The sequence below is a fragment of the Terrapene carolina genome, unplaced genomic scaffold (genome assembly GCF_002925995.2).
Source record: "Terrapene carolina triunguis isolate 2854851 unplaced genomic scaffold, T_m_triunguis-2.0 Scaffold113, whole genome shotgun sequence".
Classification (NCBI taxonomy): domain Eukaryota; kingdom Metazoa; phylum Chordata; order Testudines; family Emydidae; genus Terrapene; species Terrapene triunguis.
The window spans coordinates 14143813-14164861 of NW_020664464.1; the positions used below are offsets into that span (position 1 = coordinate 14143813).

The window sequence follows — 21049 nt, forward strand, 5'->3', positions numbered from 1 at the left end:
TTAACTTTGAATTAGCGTTTCGGATGGATTACTCCATCCCCATTTTAGTTGTATTGTGAGGATAGTTTTGTGTAACCTGGTACAGTGTAGTTATAAGGATGATCTGGTCACCTTTGCACGTGTGTCTGTTTTTCTTTTTATCTTTTATTTTAAAAAGTTAAACAATCAGCAAAATAAGATGGACATATAGGTCAGAAATCACATAACTAAAATCACTAAGGAAAACGTACAGAAAAAAAAAAAATCACATCTAATTGCCTAGATACCACAGTGATGGGTGGATTATAAACGTAGTATCTCACTGTCTTAAACAAGAATCAGAACTCTTATGAAAAATGCTGATAATTTAAAAAGCAACTTACCCCATCATAAACAAGTGCTTTCCAGGAATGTTCTAGCTTCTTCATTAACCTAAGCAATTAAATCAAAAAAACTTTGTGGAATTCCCTCATCTTGCAATCTCAGAATACTTTATTAAGATAATGGCTTTAAATATAGCAAAATGTTTTCATTCTAAACTGCCACTTACCTGTAAGACTGTAGGATATCAATAATACCCATAAATAGAAGCAGCTTCTCTCCTTTATGGCTTTTAGCTGGAATGCCTCCCATTCTAATGGCAACAAAATAATTTTATTAGATATTGTATTTTACAGACTTTTTAATATCACTATTTAGACGGTGAACTGCATTTACTAAAAACAAAACAAAACCAACAAACCCCCAGCAACATTAAGGCTAGTTGTCGAATGCAAGCCGCCCAGGGCTTCTTGCCTCCTCACCGGGAGCAGGGTGAAGTGGAGCGGGGAAGCCGCCGAGGGCCTCTTGCCCCGGGGAGAGGGGTCCAGGTGCCCTTGCGTCTCACCTCCGCTCCCGAGCTATGAAAATCACAAGACAGCCAACATTCCCAGCCGGGAGTGGGGTACAGCTGCCCCAGCTCTGGGGGCAACTGGGGTCTAGGTGCCTGGCTTTCTTGTCAATTTCATGGTGGACAACAGCCAACAGCCAGTGTAAGGAATTCAGTGTCTACACAAACACTGCATTGTCCTAACCATAGGTGCCAACTCCTTGGGTGCTCCCTGGTTGGAGCACCCACGGAAAAAAATTAGTGTGCTTAGCACCCACCAGCAGCCAGCTCACGCCTGCAGTGCCTGCCTCCCAACTGCCAACAGCTCTGCTGATCAACTCCTCCCACTCCCTCCCACCCGCTGCGATCAGGTGTTCTGCGGCATGCAGGAGGCGCTGGGGGAGGTGGGAGTGGAGGAGCAGGAATGGGGCGCGCTCGGGGGAGTGGGAGGAACTGGGCAGGAAGAGGGAGAGTGGGGTCTGGGGCAGAGTGGGGGTGAGAAGAGGTGGGGCGGGGTGGAGTGGAGATTTGGGGGAAGAGGTGGAGTGGGAGCTGGCCTGGGACTGAGCAGGGTTGAGCACCCCCATGGAAAGGAAGAAGCCAGCGCCTATAGCCCTAACTACACAGACATAAGCCCTACGCCTCTCGTTGAGGTGATTTTATTATATCAGCATAGCAGACAAATTACATGAATGGATTGAGCATTTCAGGGTGTACACCTCCACTGTTTTGTGGACAAAACTGTGTAGTGTAGACAAGGCCTTAGAAGCCTACATTCTATTGATTTTCAATGGGGCTTAGGTTTCTAAGTCTCCTGGGCACTTCTTAACATTTTACCCAACATCCCTACTCGTGTAAATAATGCCACAGGATTTTTGATGATCAAAAGTGGTCAGAACCTTAGCTTTAAGACTCATTGAAAGCAGAACACTTCCAATAACAAAGTCCCCACCACCATGCTTGAGCATTGGTTCAGTATAACTCAGGACATCTTGTATGCAAATGAGTGTGTAATATTGTACACACTGGGCACAATTCAGCTCTGTCTCAACTTATATTCTAGTACTTCAAACATTTAAAGCTGTATATAAATAATAATAATGCCCAGCTATTATATAGCACTTTTTGTCAGCAGATCTCAATGTGCTTTACAAAGGAGGTCAGTATTATCCCCACTTTCATATGGGGAAATTGAGGCACTGGAAGGCAAAGTGACTTCTCCAAGGTCACCCAGCAGCCCAGTGGCAAAGCTGAGAACAGAACAGCATTATCCTCCCATTAATTTGTTGTAAGTTTAAACCCAGACTTCATTAGCTTTAATGGTATTTACCTGCATAACTCCCTGGTTAACCGACAGTAAACCCTTTTCAATGTGAAATTAAGTCTCTATTATATCAAGGATTGATTACACAGAATAAGAATGCTGACTAACTCTCTTATTAGCACTGAACATGCATCAAGGATAGAATAATTTGAGGAGCCCTTGATTCTTGGAATAACAATAGTTGAAATGTTCCATCCCTTTCTGTAAATGTATCTGTCACAACCTTAAAATTCTCTGTATGTCACAGCCTGTTGTCAGACATTAAAGGGATAGAAGTATTGTCTTTTGGATGTGATATAACCATGGTGATCAGCACCTCTGCTTTATTAAAAATTCCATGGCACTATTTGTAAGTGTAGGAGTCTTAACATCAGTGTCCTGGCTGAATTCCAGCCTGGATAATTACAATCTGCCTATCTAAAATTCCTCTGCAGTTTCAGTTAGATAGGAAGAGGAGAGTAGTATGTTCTAAACTGTAGTGTAGTGTTTCTGTAAGCTGTTAAAATATCCGTCTTGTTCCACCTCAGCGGTGGCTGCATTTCAACAGTTGGTGAAGCAATTCCTGTGTATGTAGTGAGTGCATTTCTTTGGGATGACAGGCACTACAGAAATATCAATATAATCAATATCAATAATAGCTTTTGCTCACAGCGCATGACACTGTTTACAGTTAAACAGAGATTATGTGTGGAGGTCTTATAATGACTTTCATTATATATAAGTGAGTTACTACGTGCCGATAAATTGTTCTGAATTAGAACTGCAATTGCCATCATGTATTTAGAGATGATGAATAAACTAATCAAAGTTTTAATTTTCTGGTCTCCAGTGAACCTTGGTATGTAAGTTTTGAACGCTTTTTAGAAAGTATTTAGCTTAATCCTTCAATCACTCCTATGTAATGCCTTCCAGGATGGGAAGCTAGCCAGAGTTAGATTTAATACAACGTAAAACAGTTTGCAGAAATAAAATTTTAGAAATTCCCAGTCAATTTTTAACAACAGATTTTGGGGACTTACGTATTTGTAGCTTCTGTGATGACAGATTCCCCAGACTTTCCAGGACCCTGTATGGATTCCATAGCTGTAGAATAGAGAACTTTCTGTCCCCCATGACGTTTGGCATCAGATGCATTCTGGGAACTCTCCCCATCCTTCTCTTTTATGATACTGTCCAATACATGGATCCCCAGCAGCAGACTATAATCCATGATTTTAAAGCTTTCCAGCACCTATGAATGAAGGAGGACTGCATGTACTGTAACACACACAAATGACTACACATAATTTAATTTCTGCTGTGTAATTCAACCACTTGAGAAAATCCAAATAAAAGGAAAAAACCCATACAGGTATGTCAATATAATGGGTTTGACTAGGACAGTTTGCAAAAAGTTTAACAAAAGTAATATTTTTGTACTAGCCTCCCACCTTCTGTCTGAGATTCCTAAATCAACTTACAAATAAATGTTAATAAGCTAACCATCACAGCACCCTCATTAAAAGTGGGAAACCTAAAGTACATAGAAATGTAAGGCCTAATGTAAGACCATTTTCAGTTGGAGAGTTTGGCTCACCAGCAACTCCATTTCATTTATGGTGAGAAAGCAGTTAATTAGTTGTCTTCTACTCTGAAGCACTATATACATTATTTTTATCCTATGTGATGTACTTATGGATAATCTGCTATACATATACAAACCCAATGTTGAAAAAAATCCTTGAAGGGCAGACTTTCAAAAAGGAAAAGGGGCAGTCAAGATGCCCCACTACCATGAAAAGTCAATCGGATTTGGCACCTAACTCCCATTTGTGCCTTTGACAATCTCTCCGTAACAGGCCAAACCTGGCCAATATAAACTTTATACTTGAACTATGACTTGATTTTTAACCAGTCTCCTCCCCTGGTCCTACCAATCACTTTGACTCCCAGACCTTGACAGGTTCCACTTCCCCATTCTTGCAAGTACGTATAAGATTCTAATCTCAGTTGCACCAGTATGAATCCAGAGGAACTCCATTAAAAGGAAAAACCTCTCTCTGAGTCAATTAACTGTGCATAGGATCTCCTTTAGTCCCCCTTTTTGCATTTTAATACTATATCAGAATCACCAGTAGACAGGTATGAAAGCCCTGTTTGGCACAGGGATAGCAACCTATTTAACTTCCTGTAATCTCAAAGAGAAATATGGAGCAACATGTGTCCTTTTCTTCATGCAGCTCAAGAATGATTTAACACAGATTTTAATACAAGATGCCTTACTGTTAATGTTGTAATTTTTGGCACTGAACTGCAAAATTTTATGTCATTTTACCAGGAACAAGAACAATTTGATTTTACAGAGACAACAAATGAAGCACAGTAACTCCAGGTGTGCCAATTCAGTCAGGCTTATCAGAGCCTGACTGAATTGGTGTTTTACACAAAACACTGACTTAACTTATGAAACCCAGTGCAAATATTTGCATTTTTAAAATGAGATCTGAAAAGATTTCAACATAGTTGGGAAGTTATGTAACAGGGAAGGGGAGATCCACTGCCTATGAATACATTTTATCTTACCAACCATTGACTGTAGACATGGATGTGGGGAGGCTGTTTTATTCAATATGCACATTTCATGCAAAAAGCACTCAACACTGTAATAACTAGAAGGCAGATATACACACACACACACACACACTTGATATTAGCATCCGTTCTATCCCCATTTTGCAACTCTCTTGCATCTCATGTTACTTTATTGAATTAAATCACTTTTTGTGGCGGTCTTCCATGAGAAACATCAAGGCCTCCTTCTACCACTATTGTTAATGTGGGAAGGCTTGCACAAAAAGTCTTACATTGTACCCTAACTTCAGAAAGGTCAGGTCTCACTCTGATCGCTGGGGTAACTCATGTAAAATGACTGAGCAAGTGGTGTGAATATAAAAGGTAACTGAGCAAAGTCGAACACACTCATCTTGCAGAATTCTTCTATAAAAAAGAGGAACAGGTTGGCTTCAAACAAAGTGGAAGAAAAGTGCCTCCACACACTCAAATGCACGAGATGAAGCTATCAGCACCCCAGCACATCCTCTGATCCTGCCAATATAGGCTTTTGGGCAGCAATAAAATAAAAGAATCTAGAATATCACATGACAAGATCTGGAAAATATTTCGTTACACAGAATGTGGGACTGATGGGTCACTAAACACTTCCTGTTTTAAGGCATTGGGAATCTTGAACTGCAAAAACAGCATAGTTAAGGAATACAAGATCCTGTATTGTATGAATACATTAGAATACTAGAGTCAGAGGAACTCACACAAGTATAGTTTTCTTTGCCCCTGCCATAGTAAAAAAGTTTATTTTAAAAACATTTATTGAAGATTTATTTTCACAGGTTGCCTATTTTTATAAAAATAGATGGTACAAGACAACCTGTATGTGTTCCATTTAAAATGGAGAGAAAGCTGATGCCTAGCATATTGCAAAAAAAATAAATAAAAAGGTAAATTAACATTTGCCCTTCTGAAAATACTACTCTGGTATTACAGCCAGTATGAGTGTCTATGTAAATCCTGATTTCATCAGCTAAATATGCTTGGAAAGATGGTGCCATTTTCACTTGTGCACTTCACTTAAAAAAAAAAAAAATCAGCTCACATTCTTTGCTTTACTGAAATCTGTTCTTGCCCCATTCTCTAACCCCTTGGGATTAGATACTTCATGGTTCCGCTGAATTAAAATCAAGGGTAACGTCAAGTTAATATCTGATACAGTCTCTTGAAAGGACTATGGTGTATATCCAGCTTTTCTAACTCTGACTGAAGTGATCAACCCCCATCTCCTTTTGCCCCTGCTCCTTGCGCTAAGCATTGACCAAGAGTTTCATTGCTGTCTGCATTTTTGTTCCTGGATCACTAAAACTAACCATGTACTACTTCCTAGCTGCTCTAAATCTCTTGGAAACTGAAGTGAGCAAAGTGACATTTTTTCCTAGGCAGACCCTCAGCACATATTTCATTTTTACATGCAGCAACCTATGTGAACCCTACTGTAGCCGTTTGAATCCTATTCTTGCTCTCTGGACATTTAACTGCATAAACCAGCTGAACAGATCCTGAATAAACAGAAATAATACTCAAATATTTTCACGGTACATTAAAATAGTGACTGCCATATAAATTATCTAGGCTCCAACATATCTGTATGCCTGTTGGTATATGAAACATGTACATTCTGATGACCTCTGTACCTATATATTTGCTAATCAAAGCAGGTAGCTAAGCCCTGATGCAAACTGATTTTAACCATGGTTCCATTTCCTTGTCAAAAGAAAAATGTTAATATGAAAAGACCATTAAACTAACCAGAATGGGCAGGAAATTAAAAACTTCAGGGCCAATAAGTCATTGTCACCAAATCCTGCAGTCCTTACCTCAAGCAGAACTCCCATTAACCTCACTGTGATTTCTGCCTGAATATGAATTGAGTAAGGACTCCTCGATTTGGCGCACTGTTAAGACTTGAAGGGGAGGGGGAAAAAAACAATAAACTAAACTCTGCTTCATTTAGAAAACAACATTTTTCATGCATTAATGTTAATGCAAATTAATAACTTTGGTTACACTCATAAAACTTACATGATCCAGTAAATCCTGGTATTTTTATACCTCTAATATCCCAAGAAGTGACAAAGGGCCCACTTCTACAACCTTTACTCATGTTGAATGAGGTCCTAATGTAAGGAGAGAGAAACCTCTCAAAGCAGAGATCATGATACTACCTCTACAAAAACAGTAAAGCATTGACAAAAGCCTCATGCTTGGTCACGAGGGATCTAGAGATGCAAATGATGTCCCCACTTCCCTAAGAGCACGTTCCCTCTAGGGTTATAAATGGAGAGAGAAATTCTGTCATTTTCAGTTTCAGTCTTTCTGGATTTAAGGGCTCAAATGTATAGCACCAACATAACAAAGCTTGCATTTTGCAAGAACTTCTGGATTTGCTGACATTTAGACAAACAAGATTTGCCGAAGTGCTATATTATATTGTAGCAAATTAGTACGAGTTTCAGTGAACAGAAATTACAACATTCATCTAGTCTGCTCATTAGTAAACTGTGACATTCTCAGGGCACAATCCCAACTAATGAGTAGGTATGTCATCCCCTTCCCTCTAACCTGGGATGCCCTTTACAAGGCTTTGCTGCTGTAGCCTCCAGTCTGGAGTGCTCACAAACAGCCTCCAACATGAGTGCGTGCATGTGTGTGCGTGTGTTGCAGCCAGCCACACCTGGGCCCTTACCAACCTTGGTTATATTGCAGGTGTCCCCAACACATCCCCAGTCCTAGATTTCCCTCAGAAATGCATGTCCTTTATTGCTCAGCCCTCTCCTGGACAATTACAAGCCTATATAAAAAGTCTGTCATTTCATTAATAAAAATGACATCCACACATCTTGTTACCCCAAATGGCGTTTCCCAGACATTATGATTTAAACACATTGGATCAGATAAGACAATAAAACAAGTTTATTTACTATATAGAGATAGATTTGAAGTGAGTACAAATAATGAGGCATAAAAGTCAGAAACAGGTACAAAAAAAAGTTAATACACTACAGGTGCTTAAACTATATCAGATCCAAGCAAAGTTTTTCTCACCACATGCTCTCAGCAGTCTTACTGACCAAACTTCGTAGGCCAGGACCCCTACCCCAATTCAATGGCTGCTTCCTTTGATCCTTCTGGTGCAGTAAATTGATGGAGAGAGGGAGGGTGTCTGATACTTTTTATAGCCCTGTCCCTCCTTTGGGGAGCATTTCTAGCTGGGAGCAAGGCAACAGGCAGTCTGTATGGAAGGGAACTCCATTCTATTTCTTTGCCAAGATGCAGATATTTTTGCCCTGTCCCTTTTCCGACAAAAATGGCCATTGAGAAGATAATGGCCCATCAGCCTCCTTTACACCTGGCTGAGGCGTCAGCTTGCCCTTTGTCTCTGAAGAACTGGTTTGGCATGCTTTTAGTCATGAGTTCAGCGTGTGTTTATAACTTCACATAGAACACTGCTACGTGCATTTTGCCATGATACCTCACAAGGCGTATTTTGTACAAAGATGATTACAATAGTGCGTAGGGTGTGGACATAGGGTACACAGGCCTCTGTCACATAAACTTCCCCCGCTGGGGTTAATACATAAAGGGCTGGCTTCCATCATAATAGTATCATTTGGTAATGATGCTAATGGTTATGGGTCTGGCTAGAGATGTTGTGAGAACTTCTAGGTCATGGGCCCCAATTGCCCCTTCTATTCTTAACTTGTACTGTACAAAGATTTAACGGGACTGTCAAAAATAGTGTCCAAGCTGAATTTATTATGTGCTAAGAGGCAATACACTGTCAAAAAGAGTATGCCATAAGGAAATTATGAAAAATTCTTCTCCCCCCTCCCACACACATTGCCATTTGAATGATTAGGTTCTCCCTCTGCTGAGTCTTTGAGTTAGTCAGGGGCCCTGGGAATAACCCTAGCGAGAGCCAAACACTTAAGCTACCACCATTGCACTAAGCCCATGATAAACCAGCTAGCTCTGCCTCTGAACATCATTGTGTTCCTGATGCAGCATGTGCTGTACAGAGACTAATGATGGGTCTGCATGTATAATATGTGGTCACGGGCTGTCACAGCACATACAAAACTATTACAGTGTATTAAGACATACTCTTAATAGAGCTGCTAAACAAGTTGTTCACAAGAACTGATACCATGAGCACATGGAATACACAATCAACCTTTTCAGATTTTGCTAATAGATCATTTCTTTTCTAGATGTATTTTCTTGACCCTGAATTTAGCAATACCATCAAAGACCATCTGAAATCCAAAAATGTACATCTAGAGACTTGAACGCTGATTTCAATAGACTTTGGATAGTGACAGTAATATAATTGCTAATACTACTGATAAAAAAAAATACTTGATCAGATTTTTATCTCTGAATACATTACACTAGGCGAAATGGAGGGTTATTTTGGATTTCAGCTGATGTGAATGAAATCAGAATCTGGTCCACAAACAATAGCTGACTGCCATGGAAACATCCCACATGTGCTACAATACATGTTAGGCAAAGGAGAATGAGATAAAAAAAACTATGGGCTTTACATAAGCCCACAAAATAAAGCAAAATTTGGCCATACAGACATCTATCCCTGGTACTCCATAACACCGCAATGGGTACTCAGATGCCGTATGAGCTGTAGCATTTGGGCACAACAGATTGAATTAAGGCTGGAAGAAAATAATGCCTAGATCTGAAGTTCTTCTGAGAAAGGAGCTTTTTGTCCTTAACTCTGAATTTCCTTAATTTAGTAGGTTTAAGTCAGGCCATTAATGTAGCTCTTTTAAAATTTAATTTCCTCAGTTAAGTTCACAATGTTCTTTGCTAATGCAATAAAAGAAAAATACACACTGTGACAAGCAATACAACTCTTACTGGTAAAAAAAACAGTATGAAATATCTGCCCTGTTCTTGAAAATTCATGATCACAACTAGATTAACTATTGTTGCTTCTGTAATAGCTATTTTGAATTTCTAGTATCAGTGAGTTAACTACTCTAATACTATGAATTATGAAACTTATGAACAGAGACTACACAACTGTTTGAAGTGTTTAAAGACTGCACTTTATTTATATATAATTTTGTAAGTATAGAGAATGTTTCCTAACAAACAAACTTGTCTCTTCTTTGTTTTGTCTTCCTGATTCACTGGCTCCAGAGACCGAATGATTCCTTAATACTAAATGTTGCAAGTGTATTCAGAAAAGGAAGAAAAATGAATTCAATTATATGTTAAAAATTCTTTGGGACAAATTTAGCCTTGGAATAGGTGGGCCCAACTTCCATTGAGTTGGACAGGACAGATACCTAGTTACTCAAAATCTAAATTTGGCTCTAATTTTGTTTGCATTCCAATTAAAAATAGCAGACAGACACTTAGGCTGGTCAGATAGCATATATCAAGATGAATTTCCAACTAGAAAAACAGGAAAATGACACAAATTTCCCACTCCCTCCCACTATTTTCTGTCCAGCTCTATTTAGCATTGAAATATTGATTTTCTTTCTTCAGGATACTTTAAAACCAGTAACTCAATCCTCATAACACTCCTGTGAGGCATCTAAGTATTATCCTAATTTTAAATTGGGAAAACTGAGGCAGAAAGGTCAAATAACTTGCCATAATATAAGAGTAAGAGCAGTCTTTAGAACTCAGAAATTTTTAGCTCCCTCACTTGTAGTCACATCATCTCTTACTCAGCAAATTGGGGGTTGAGGCTATTTGACTCAGAATTTTCCCAAGAGCGCTACATAAAATGTCCCCCTTTTCTTTTTTCTGGAAAAGCTAGCACTTGTGAGAAAATAATTTAAAAAACTGTAATGCATCTTCTAGTATATTTATCCCTTTCTAGGTCATTAGCATTTTGATTGACAACTTTTCCTCATTTGTAAAACTGCTCCTGTTGAAACAGTACATCTAATTGCTTAGCATTAGATAATGGATGTCTTGTTTCAACACTGCCCAACAGACTATTCATGCATAATGACATAATTCTCCCAAACGTGTAAAGATACATGCCATGGCTAAAACTAAGCTACTGCATACCCAACAGATACACCACATCAGGGTAAACACCTGGAAATACAAGCCACCTAAAACTTTGATTTCAGCACTGCAGGTAAGTGTGCTTGCCTTGTTTTTCCTTGAGGCAAAAATTTCATCAGAAAGTTCCACAATAAGACCTTTTTGTCCAAACCAAAAGTCACCAGATGGTTATCCTCAAAAACTCCTTCACATGTCCCTTTTCTACAATGCATGTAAACCTGATTATCAGAATTTTTCAGGCGATATTTAAAATGCTTAGTACAAACAAAATTTGTTTCTATACAAGGTGGGGTACACACAAATTCTGGATAAACTGGGTTCAGACAACAAGGTTTTTAGTAATCCCACAACAATTTAGTAAATCTTTCAGTTACATGATTACAAGTTTTTATACAGAAGCACATTGACAATTACTGGAATCTTTAGCTCACTTTCGACCCAAGTAGGATGGGAAAAAAAACCCAAAACATAAAATTAGGACATTGTGTGGTTTTACAATCCCCTGTGAGGAATTTTGGTCTATAAACTCACACACTAAATAGATGCTGCTCATCTGGATAAGTTTTGCCCTCTGTGAGGGTACGTCTATACTTACCTCCGGGTTCGGCGGTAAGCAATCGATCTTCTGGGATCGATTTATCGCGTCTTGTCTAGACACGATAAATCGATCCCGGAAGTGCTCGCCGTCGACACCGGTACTCCTGCTCCGCGAGAGGAGTACGCGGAGTCGACGGGGGAGCCTGCCTGCCACGTGTGGACCTGCGGTAAGTACCTTGTAGTTCGAACTAAGATACTTCGACTTCAGCTACGTTATTCACGTAGCTGAAGTTGCGTATCTTAGTTCGAACTGGGGGGTTACTGTGGACCAGCCCTGAGAGTTATAAACTGAACAGTCGGAGACACAAGGAGACAGCTTAGAGGTCTAAAGCAGCGGTTCTCAAACTGTGGGTCGCGACCCCGTTTTAATGGGGTCACCAGGGCTGGCATTAAACTTGCTGCGGCACGGGGCCGAAGCCAGAGCCCCACTGCCTGGGGCCAAAGCCCTGAGTGGCAGGGCTCACGTTACGAGCCCCCCCAACCTGGGACTGAAGCCCTGGGGCTTTGGCTCCCCTGTCCGGGATGGTGGGGCTCAGGCAGGGCTCGGGCTTTAGCATTGGCTTTGGTCCCCTCTTGTGGGGTCGTGTAGTAATTTTTGTTGTCGGGGGGGAGGAAGGGGAGAGGGTCGCTGTGCAATGAAGTTTGAGAACCCCGGTTTAGAGCATGGTGGATGGAAGGGAGCTGGCTGGGGAACAAGACTATGGCTGTGGTGGGTGTCGGAAGTGAGGATGGTTAAGGAATATTGTGGTCAGGTAAAAACTAGTCAGCAGAGGTTTAGGTGGGTGGCAAGTGGATGTCAAGTGTCAAGGAAAGGGCAATAGGAAAGATGGCTGGAAGGGGTGCAGGTCCCATCCTCTCAACAGACTACTAAAACCCATTGTCCATTTCCTGCCAGCCTTCTTCCACCGGACAGGTGCTCTGTTTTTCTGATCTGGTCTTGCTTGATTCAGCAGTGAGTGGAAAAAGTGACCAGGTTCACTGTTTTACTCATCTTCAATCAGAAATTTCCAAAGCTGCTTACAGATGACTCTGACATACAAGAGCATGCTTTGTGCGCATGACACAGGATGTAAAAATTTCCAGGAAAATCAAGGTCTTGTCATTGACTCTATTCCCTTAGAATACAAGTTTCTCTGTTACCCACCAAAGCATGTTAGTTTAACTGGATTAGAAACAACAATTTGGAAGGGCCAAAGGGTCTGCACTACTTTGTAATAAAAACATTTATATCACCAAGATATTATTAGATTACATATCAGCTTTCTTTGATGAATTGCTTCACCTGCCTTGTACGCTGTGGGACTGAAAGGAGACAAAGGATGGTGTTGTAGTTAAGACATTGAACTGGGACTCCCAAGATAGGATTTAATTCCCAGCTCTACCATATTCTTCCCATGTGACCTTCAGCAAGTCATCTACTCTATCTGTGCCTCAGACATCCACTGTAAAACGGAGATGATAATCCTTCCTTTCTCCCATCCTTTGTCTGTGTTGTGTATTGGGATTGTAAACTCTTTGGGGCAGGGAGTATTCCAGGTGTACATCTTTTACAGTGTATCAGTATAGTGCCTAGCACAATGATATTCTGATCTCAGTTGGAGCATCTTGGCACTACTAACAATGAAATGTTGCCTAACTTTACTTGGCTTCTGTGCCATCTGAGAACTAGTTCAGGGAAAAACAAACCACTACCATACCTCTACCGATTTCCCAAAGGAATCTGACTGCTTTAAATTGAATTATTGCTAATATACATACAGGGCCAGAATCATTCCTCAGATATGCACCTACACTCCCCCGACCCACCCAATTTCATCAATCGTTTAAATATTTGTCATTTCATTAAAAATAATCTGATTTTTAGTTCAATCTTCTCCATCTTTAGCACAAAATTCTCTAAAGACTGCACAATTCAACTCTCTCCAATGTCTTTGTTATATCATTGCAATGTCTTTCATATCTTAGTGTGTAACATACACGACAAAGCTTCCATATTTTTGGACAGTTCACATTTAAAACAGTTTCTATTAATATTTATGAAAATGTAATTATGTCTATTGGAAATTGAGAATCTGCACTATGCTTTAATAATTTATTACTTGAAGCAAAGAACAACAGTGTAATGAATAGCATGATGATTAAGAATAAAACCAAGAAATTTAGGTCACACAGTTATTAAACTGACTCTGATCCATTTTCTATTTAACAATAAGAAATAAAGCAATGTTGATTTACTGACCATCATGAAGTAAAGCAGGTCTCAAAGGAAAACCACAGGAGAATACTAAAGTATAGGAAAATACTAATGGCCCAATAAGAACAAATTGATTCAGTCTGGTAGAATGCTTTATATTGGTACTGTATACTTGACAGTAAGCTTGAAAATATGCATTTCCAATGTGTAATATTCATTATATTCTTTATCTATATAATTAACACTGACATTTAAAAAACAAGTTAAGCTTTCAATTGTGGACTATTGTATAATCTGAAGAAAACAGTATTTTACACTGAACCAGTATCTATTATTCTCCTTCTCAGAGTCCAGCATGGTTTGTATAATATATTAAATGGCAAAAAGCTATGTTAAAGGAATACTGAGACTGTAATTTTAAACAAGATCATACAAAGGCAAGAAACACAAAAGTTAAAGATACTTGTCAACTTGAAATCTAGTCATTGAAATAAAAAATTGTTAAAAGTAGTTTGTTAATAAACTTGCCTCCAAATCCTCCTTACTAGTTTTTGTGACTTTACAATCACATTTTTCCCCCCCTTTCTAAGAAAATGTTCTTCTCTCCCGCTGTTGCTGTATAAAACACCCACACAAACCAACAAGAGAAAAACAGAGTATGGATCTATTCCTGAAACCTGATCTATGTTGGTGGCCCCCTTGGGATCAGGGTCTAACAGACTGCACAGAAGTCCTGTGAAACACACAAATAAAATTAACTGAAAATAAGATGGAGATATTCTCCCCCCCCTCGCAAACACACACACTTAATTTCTTTCAGTTACAGTAAAATTACTTGTTAAAATTGTAGGTAAAAAAATTATCAGGACAAATGTTCTATTTTTAAGTTCATGATATCTCTAGAGTACCAATAACAATTTGTCCACTGGGTATTTTATGGTTTATCTGGTCACAAATTTTCATTTGATTTTTTTTTTAAAAGTGAAAAATGGCCTTTTAATAAAAATTCTTCGTTTTCCCAAAACGCAATTCCCCTTCCCCGCCAAAACTGGGGCGGGGGGGGGAAATCACTCCCCTCCTCCCGGTTTTCCCTCCTTTCTTTCCTATCCTCTCTCCCTTTTTCAGTGGCAAAGTGGGAAAAGGGGGAACAAGGGGGAAGGAAGAGGGAAAAAAACTTTAGGATTTTGATGAAAAATGGACAGATGAGAAAACTTTTCAAAATTTGTGAGAAACATATTTATGGTTTTTCTACTAGCCATACTAAAAATATAAATATGTTTAACTAGAAAAACAGCAACAGGAAATGCTACATATACACAATGCAGCCAAGTTAACATAGCCATTGAAACAATAATGGGATGTCTAGTTTAACATTAGACTTCTACCTGAAATTTGTTTATCTACTGTTCCAGACGACAGCGAAGACTAAAAGAGCTGAAAGATAGGATAATAAAAACCATAGGCGTAGTTCTTGAAACTTTTTTTTTTTTAAATTTATTTTTTAAAATTATATAGATTTCAAGTGGGTGTTTAACTTCTGTATTTCCTAATTTGTTGTTGAGCCTTAAATGTGCATTAAAGTTGATGGAATAGTGTTTGCCATAATTTAAGGGAAAGATACATACTGTACATTAGGATACCACAAAGGAAGCACATTAGTCTCTGCTAAAATTCCTGGCAGATGCCTAAGGCACATGCTTCAGAGTTCTTAACTATTATATATTTTTTTAATGAACCTTTTCCCCAAACTACATAAGGGAGAATATCCTCCTTGTGGGTGGGCCCATGAGGCCACGTAGAGCCCCATTACAGTCAAATGGACTCCATGTGGGCAGAAGGGTCCATCCACACACAGATAGTTGCAGGATTTGGGCCTTAATCTTTAAAGTCTTGGCCCTGCTGCTAAATAGACCAGACAGAGAATAACATCTGAAATCTGGCATACCTCGTTAGCTTTTACTTGCCAAAGTTTTAACTCTGGGGTTTCTATGAGGTTTCAGAATTTCTGTCAAGTATATTATTTGTTTTAGGGCATTGGCTGATCTCTCCTGAAACACAACTTTCAACATTTCCCCCCCCCCCCCCCCCGCCCTATTTAAAAAAAAATAACTTTGTTTGGGAATAAGCTCGTGAATTGTGCCTGGAATGGAATCAGTGTCTACACAATTTGAGAGAGCGCCCTGCTGGGTACGTATATTGCTTCAGGGTTTACACTGCTGAGGACTCTCAGCACTCCTTTTTCCTCCTGAATGTTTACACTCTAATGAAAAAGTGGCGGCTCAGGAACCATTTATAAATGTGGGCAATTGACATTAGTTTAGTAATGACTTTAAAAAAAAAAACCATTACCCAGTACAATAATTGGCAGAAGGACAAAAGAAAATGCCGGCATACATCCATGTTCTTGTGGGGAGCTGTTTCAGTATTGCCAACTCTTGCAATTTTATTGGGAATCATGAGAATCTCAGCTTTCATTTAAAAATAAAATCAAAAGTTTCTAGACTTTGTGACTGCAAAAAAAGTTTGAAAATGTGAGCCGCCTCCCACACCTCTGCCTACGAGCAGCTGGGACAGGTGGCCGCTTGTGGGGAGCGGCCCAAGGTGAGCAGCCCGTGGATCTGGCACCCCCCCGTGCCCCAACCCGCTGCCCCGAGCCTCTTCCCGCACCCAAACTCCCTCCCAGAACCCGTGCTCCACACCTCAACCCCCTCCCTCTTAGTTAACTGGCATTTTTCCCCACTTACCGGCACCCCCTATTCCCCACACATGCCAGATAAAACAGCTTTTACTGTAAAAAGAATATAGAAATTATTATTTTGTAAAACCCTCATGGTTATTAAACTAATCTCATGATTTTTGAACACTTGTGGTTGGCAATACTATTATTTCCTAAAAATCACTGCTATAAAGTGCAGAGTTTTTCCTTTCTCAAAATAAAACTGTCTCAGTTCCCATTCAAGAACAAACATATAAGTAGTTGAGTAAATGGTTACTAGACAGCAGTATGCATCCTACCAGGTAACAACAGGGTACTTCAGGGTCTTGTGATTAGTATTCTAGTCCCCCTCACCAACCTATTTAGGTCCTTCATCAGAATCCCATTTGAATCATAGACTATCAGGGTTGGAAGGGACCTCAGGAGGTCATCTAGTCCAACCCCCTGCTCAAAGCAGGACCAATCCCCAGACAGATTTTTGCCCCAGATCCCTAAATGGCCCCCTTAAGGATTGAACTCTCAACCCTTGGCTTAGCAGGCCAATCCTCAAACCACTGAGCTATCCCTCCTCCCCTGCATTGAAGTTAATGGGAATTTTGATGAAATCCTGGTTTCACCTGCAAATTTCAGATTCTAACCTGAATTCAACCCAGATTCAAATTTAAAGTACCCATCGCCTGAAATAGCTGAGTTTCACTTCATTCCATGCAAACACAAAGTGATCCATTAATTGTAGAAAATAAACTGATGCAGATAGCTGCTCTTCCTCTCCCTTTTCCCCCACCCCTCTCCCAGTGACATACATCAGGCAAGAATTTGGATCTAGATACAACTTAATTTTAATACATCTTGACAAAGCTTAAAGTCTGATGTTCCATCATTTGCTACTGTAAATCTTGCATTGTATATTCCCTCACCTTTGTATATAATATGCTGGACACATTATTTAATGGAAAACAGGTATTGTAATAAGCAATCGCAATAAACGAGAGCAGTGTTTTCTGAAGCAAGGGGTGTGTCTACCTGAGGGGGAGCATCACAAAACAAACAAATAGAAAATCCTAGCTGGGGTGAGATGGTGAAAGTGGGAGCACACATACCTCTCAGTAGTTTTCTAGAGTCTCTCATTTGGTTTTTAAAAATGTAACTCCCTACCTCCTATGATTGCAAAAGTAAACCTTGAAAATGTGAGTCACATGCAACTGACACATGAATGTCTGCCTGAGTTTGCAGAGAGCCTGAAACAATCATTCTGAAGTGTGAGTAGCCCCAACTCCTCAATGAGTTCTAACCCAGATGTCAATGATAATACAATGCAAACGATGTTAACTATTTCACTGTTAATCAAACCATGCAGAAAGGGAGATGAAGTATCGTTCTGAAAGTTTATGTAATCTATTCTAAGTGATTGTTCATACTGGGTAGGCCTCTAACACCACATGGGCAGGACTGAAGTTGTAGCAGTTGGTTTTAGGGTGACCAGATGTCCCGATTTTATTGGGACAGTGCCAATATTGGGGCATTTTTTTTTAAATGGGCTCCTATTACCCCCCACCCCGTCCCGATTTTTCATACTTGCTATCTGGTCACCCTAGCTGGTTTCATTTTTCTGAAGGGCAGGTTCATCTTTCAAAAGTTTGAGAACCACTGAACTAATATAAGACAGCATCACAATCTGCATTTTGGTCCTCATTTTTGTCAACCTTCATATGTATGAATAAATGTTATTTTTGGTTTGGGGTAGAGGGGTAAAAATCAACAGACATTGTGGACTCATAAGAAGATGTACATACAAAATATAAAATCTATAATCTTAGGGCTTATCTTCACTACTGTGCTAAATCAGTGCCACTCTATTGATGTAGTGGCCTCAATGTAGCGCGTCTGGTGAAGGCGCATTATGTCGATGGGAGAGTGCTCTCCTGCCGACAAAGCGGTGTCTACACTGCGCTAAGTTGATGCAAGTTACGTTGCTCAGGGCCAGTGTTCCCTCTAATTTTTCCCATCCATGTGTGGAATGAATTTTGTTATGTGCACCAACATGTAGGTGATGTGTGACACATCATCTCCATAATGGTGCACATAAAATTTATGTTGCGGGGGTGGGGCCGAGAGATTCGGAGTATGGGAGGGGGCTCAGGGCTGGGGCAGAGGGTTAGGGTACGGGGAGGTGAGGGCTCCAGCTGGGGGTGTGGGCTCTGGGGTGGGACTAGGGATGAGGGGCTCAGGGCTGGGGGGTTTGGGGTACAGGCTGCCCTGCGGGGGGTGGAGAGAGAGAGAGAACGAACACGAACGAACTCCACCCAGCTCTCTCCCGCCCCCTGCAGCAGCACCTGGGCTGGGGTGGAAGGTTCCTCTCCTCGCCGTGGCAGCTCCGGGGCTGGGTTGGGGCTGTGGGAGGGGCATCTCCCCCTGCCATGGCAGGTCTGTGCCGGGGCTGGATTGGGGCCGGGAAGGGGCACGTCTTCCCCGGCCGCGGCAGGTCCGTCCATGCCGGGGCTGGATTGGGGCCGGGGAGGGGCATCTCCCCCGGCCGCGGCAGGTCCATGGCTGGGCTAGGTCGGGGCTTGGGGAGAGGAATCTCCCCCGCCGCAGCCAGAGTGCCTGCGCGGCGCTTAATAGGCTGCTGTGCGGCTGCGCAACTTAAAGGGAACTTAGCTCAGGGCATGGTTTTTTCACACCCCTGAGCAACGTAACTTACGTTGACTTAAGTGGTGGTGTAGACAAGCCCTTAGTATTCAAAGACCTGCTTCTCCGCCCTTTGTGACAACAATAAATCCTAACTCTGCCTTTGAAAACCTCATGCTATTTTTTTTTTTTTTTTTTTTTACAGTTAAATTAAGGTGACACTGTGAAAACTGATGTTTAGCCCTTACCTCAACATAAACTACATGTGGAGAATACATCATGATTTGAAATACAGTTCCAATAAGAAACCCCTTCACATATTATAATCAAATTACTGATTCTTGTTTTCAATCTAATTTTCAGTCTACTTCTGTCTCTTTTAAACAACCTGTTTACCATTTTCTGTACACCAGATTTTTCTTCTCAAAGCTTTGATTGTGTAATTAACCTTTCTGACAATTGGGGGCAGAAAAGAGCATCTGGATTTCCAGATGTGACACGCTGGTGCACTCTGCATTATCGCTAATGGCAGAAACTCAGGACATGCTCACTGCAGAACACTAAAGGAACAGTGCCCTTTGTTAGAAAAGTGTCTGACAGTGAGCATGCAGCTGACTGTTAGATCACCCTGTTTTACTTACAAAGCACAAGCCATTTCAGACACTCATTTATTAAACAAAAGGTAGCATTCATGTTCAACAACAAGACTTGACGTACAGCAGCACAGGTGGCAGCAAACAACTAAGTTCTGTGAGGGATGCCCTTTCTAGGCTATGAGCTCATCCCATCCATGCTGCTGTTTTCTCATCGAACTGTTAGGACTCCTATAGAATCCAGTTTTCTTCTTCAGTGGACCTCTCAGAGCCCTGGGAATCTCCCCCATTTCCTCCTTTGTGCTCGCTCTCCCTTTCACAGCAAGGCCAGAGATCTCTCCACTGTCACCAATGCCATCCTCCCAGTTGGATAGAGGGGCTTCCTAAGAGCAAGGGCAGACATTCTCACCCTCCCCTTGAAAAGACTTGCAATATGTTCTACTCCCTACCCTTCCAGTCTTGGACCAGAAGAGACCTCCTGGCTCATCAAGTCCAGTCCTGCTCAAACAGGCACTCTGTCATATAATCCTTACGGGATTATGCTCTAGAACAGGGGTCGGCAACCTTTGAGAAGTGGCGTGCCAAGTCTTCAGTAATTTAAGGTTTTGCGTGCCAGTAATAAATTTTACAGAACCCCAGACTGGCAGCGGGCTGAGCGGGGCCAGCGGCAGGGACCCCAGCTGGCAGGGGCCGGCGGACGGAACCCCAGACATGCAGCGGGCTGAGCGGCTCATCCCGCTGCCGGTCTGGGGTTCCGTCTGCCACCCGCGCTGCCGGTCTGGGGTTCTGTCCGCCGGCCCGGGGTTCCGTCTATCCAGGCTGGCAGCGGGATGAGCGGGGCTGGCGGCTGGGACCCCGGACAGTCAGCGCAGGCGGCAGACAGAATCCCAGTCTTGCAGCGGGCTGAACGGGGCCAAGACCCCGGCTGGCAAGGGGCTGAGCGGGCCAGCGGCCAGAACCCCAGACTGTCTGGCCCCACTCAGCCCGCTGCCGGCCTAGGATTCTGTTCACCCAGGCAGGCAGCGGGCTGCGCGGGGCCAGCGGCCGGGACCCCGGCTGGCACAAGCGTGCCAGTAAAAATCGGCTCGCGTGTCGCAGGTTGCCGACCCCTGCTCTAGAACTAAACCAGAATCTGCTGCAACTGGGGTTTCATTCACTTTGTCAACTTCTGTTTGCTAATGCACAGATTCATTTAACAAAGCAACATACAGCACGGACAAGCCTGCAGATACTTTTGCACATTTGAGAACAGTACAACAATTATACTTGCTATACCTCAGAGAACAATTTAAAAAAATCCCAAAGTACAAAACCTCTGAGTTCTAATCCTTTTTTATTATGGTCTTCTAATAGGTATTCACCACAGAAAGCAGTTTACTGTTACATAGCAACCCATGACAAATCTCAGCAGCTGGAGATAGAACACTTATGCCATTTTAAAAAAATAACTGCAGTTGGAATCTGTTTATAATTAAATTGCATCAGAAAGCTT

General features: G+C 41.3%; 1 protein-coding gene across 1 annotated transcript in view; it reads right to left on the minus strand.

Moving 5' to 3' along the window:
* Window positions 1–21049, minus strand: part of PIP5K1B (phosphatidylinositol-4-phosphate 5-kinase type 1 beta) — a 112459-nt gene that overhangs the window by 48967 nt on the left and 42443 nt on the right. Inside the window, exons 7-9 of the mRNA XM_026652390.1 lie at window positions 3191–3402; window positions 530–613; window positions 363–411 (exon numbers count right to left, since the gene is read on the minus strand). Of these exons, the coding sequence (XP_026508175.1) occupies window positions 363–411; window positions 530–613; window positions 3191–3402 (345 nt within the window). The remainder of the gene's footprint in view (window positions 1–362; window positions 412–529; window positions 614–3190; window positions 3403–21049) is intronic.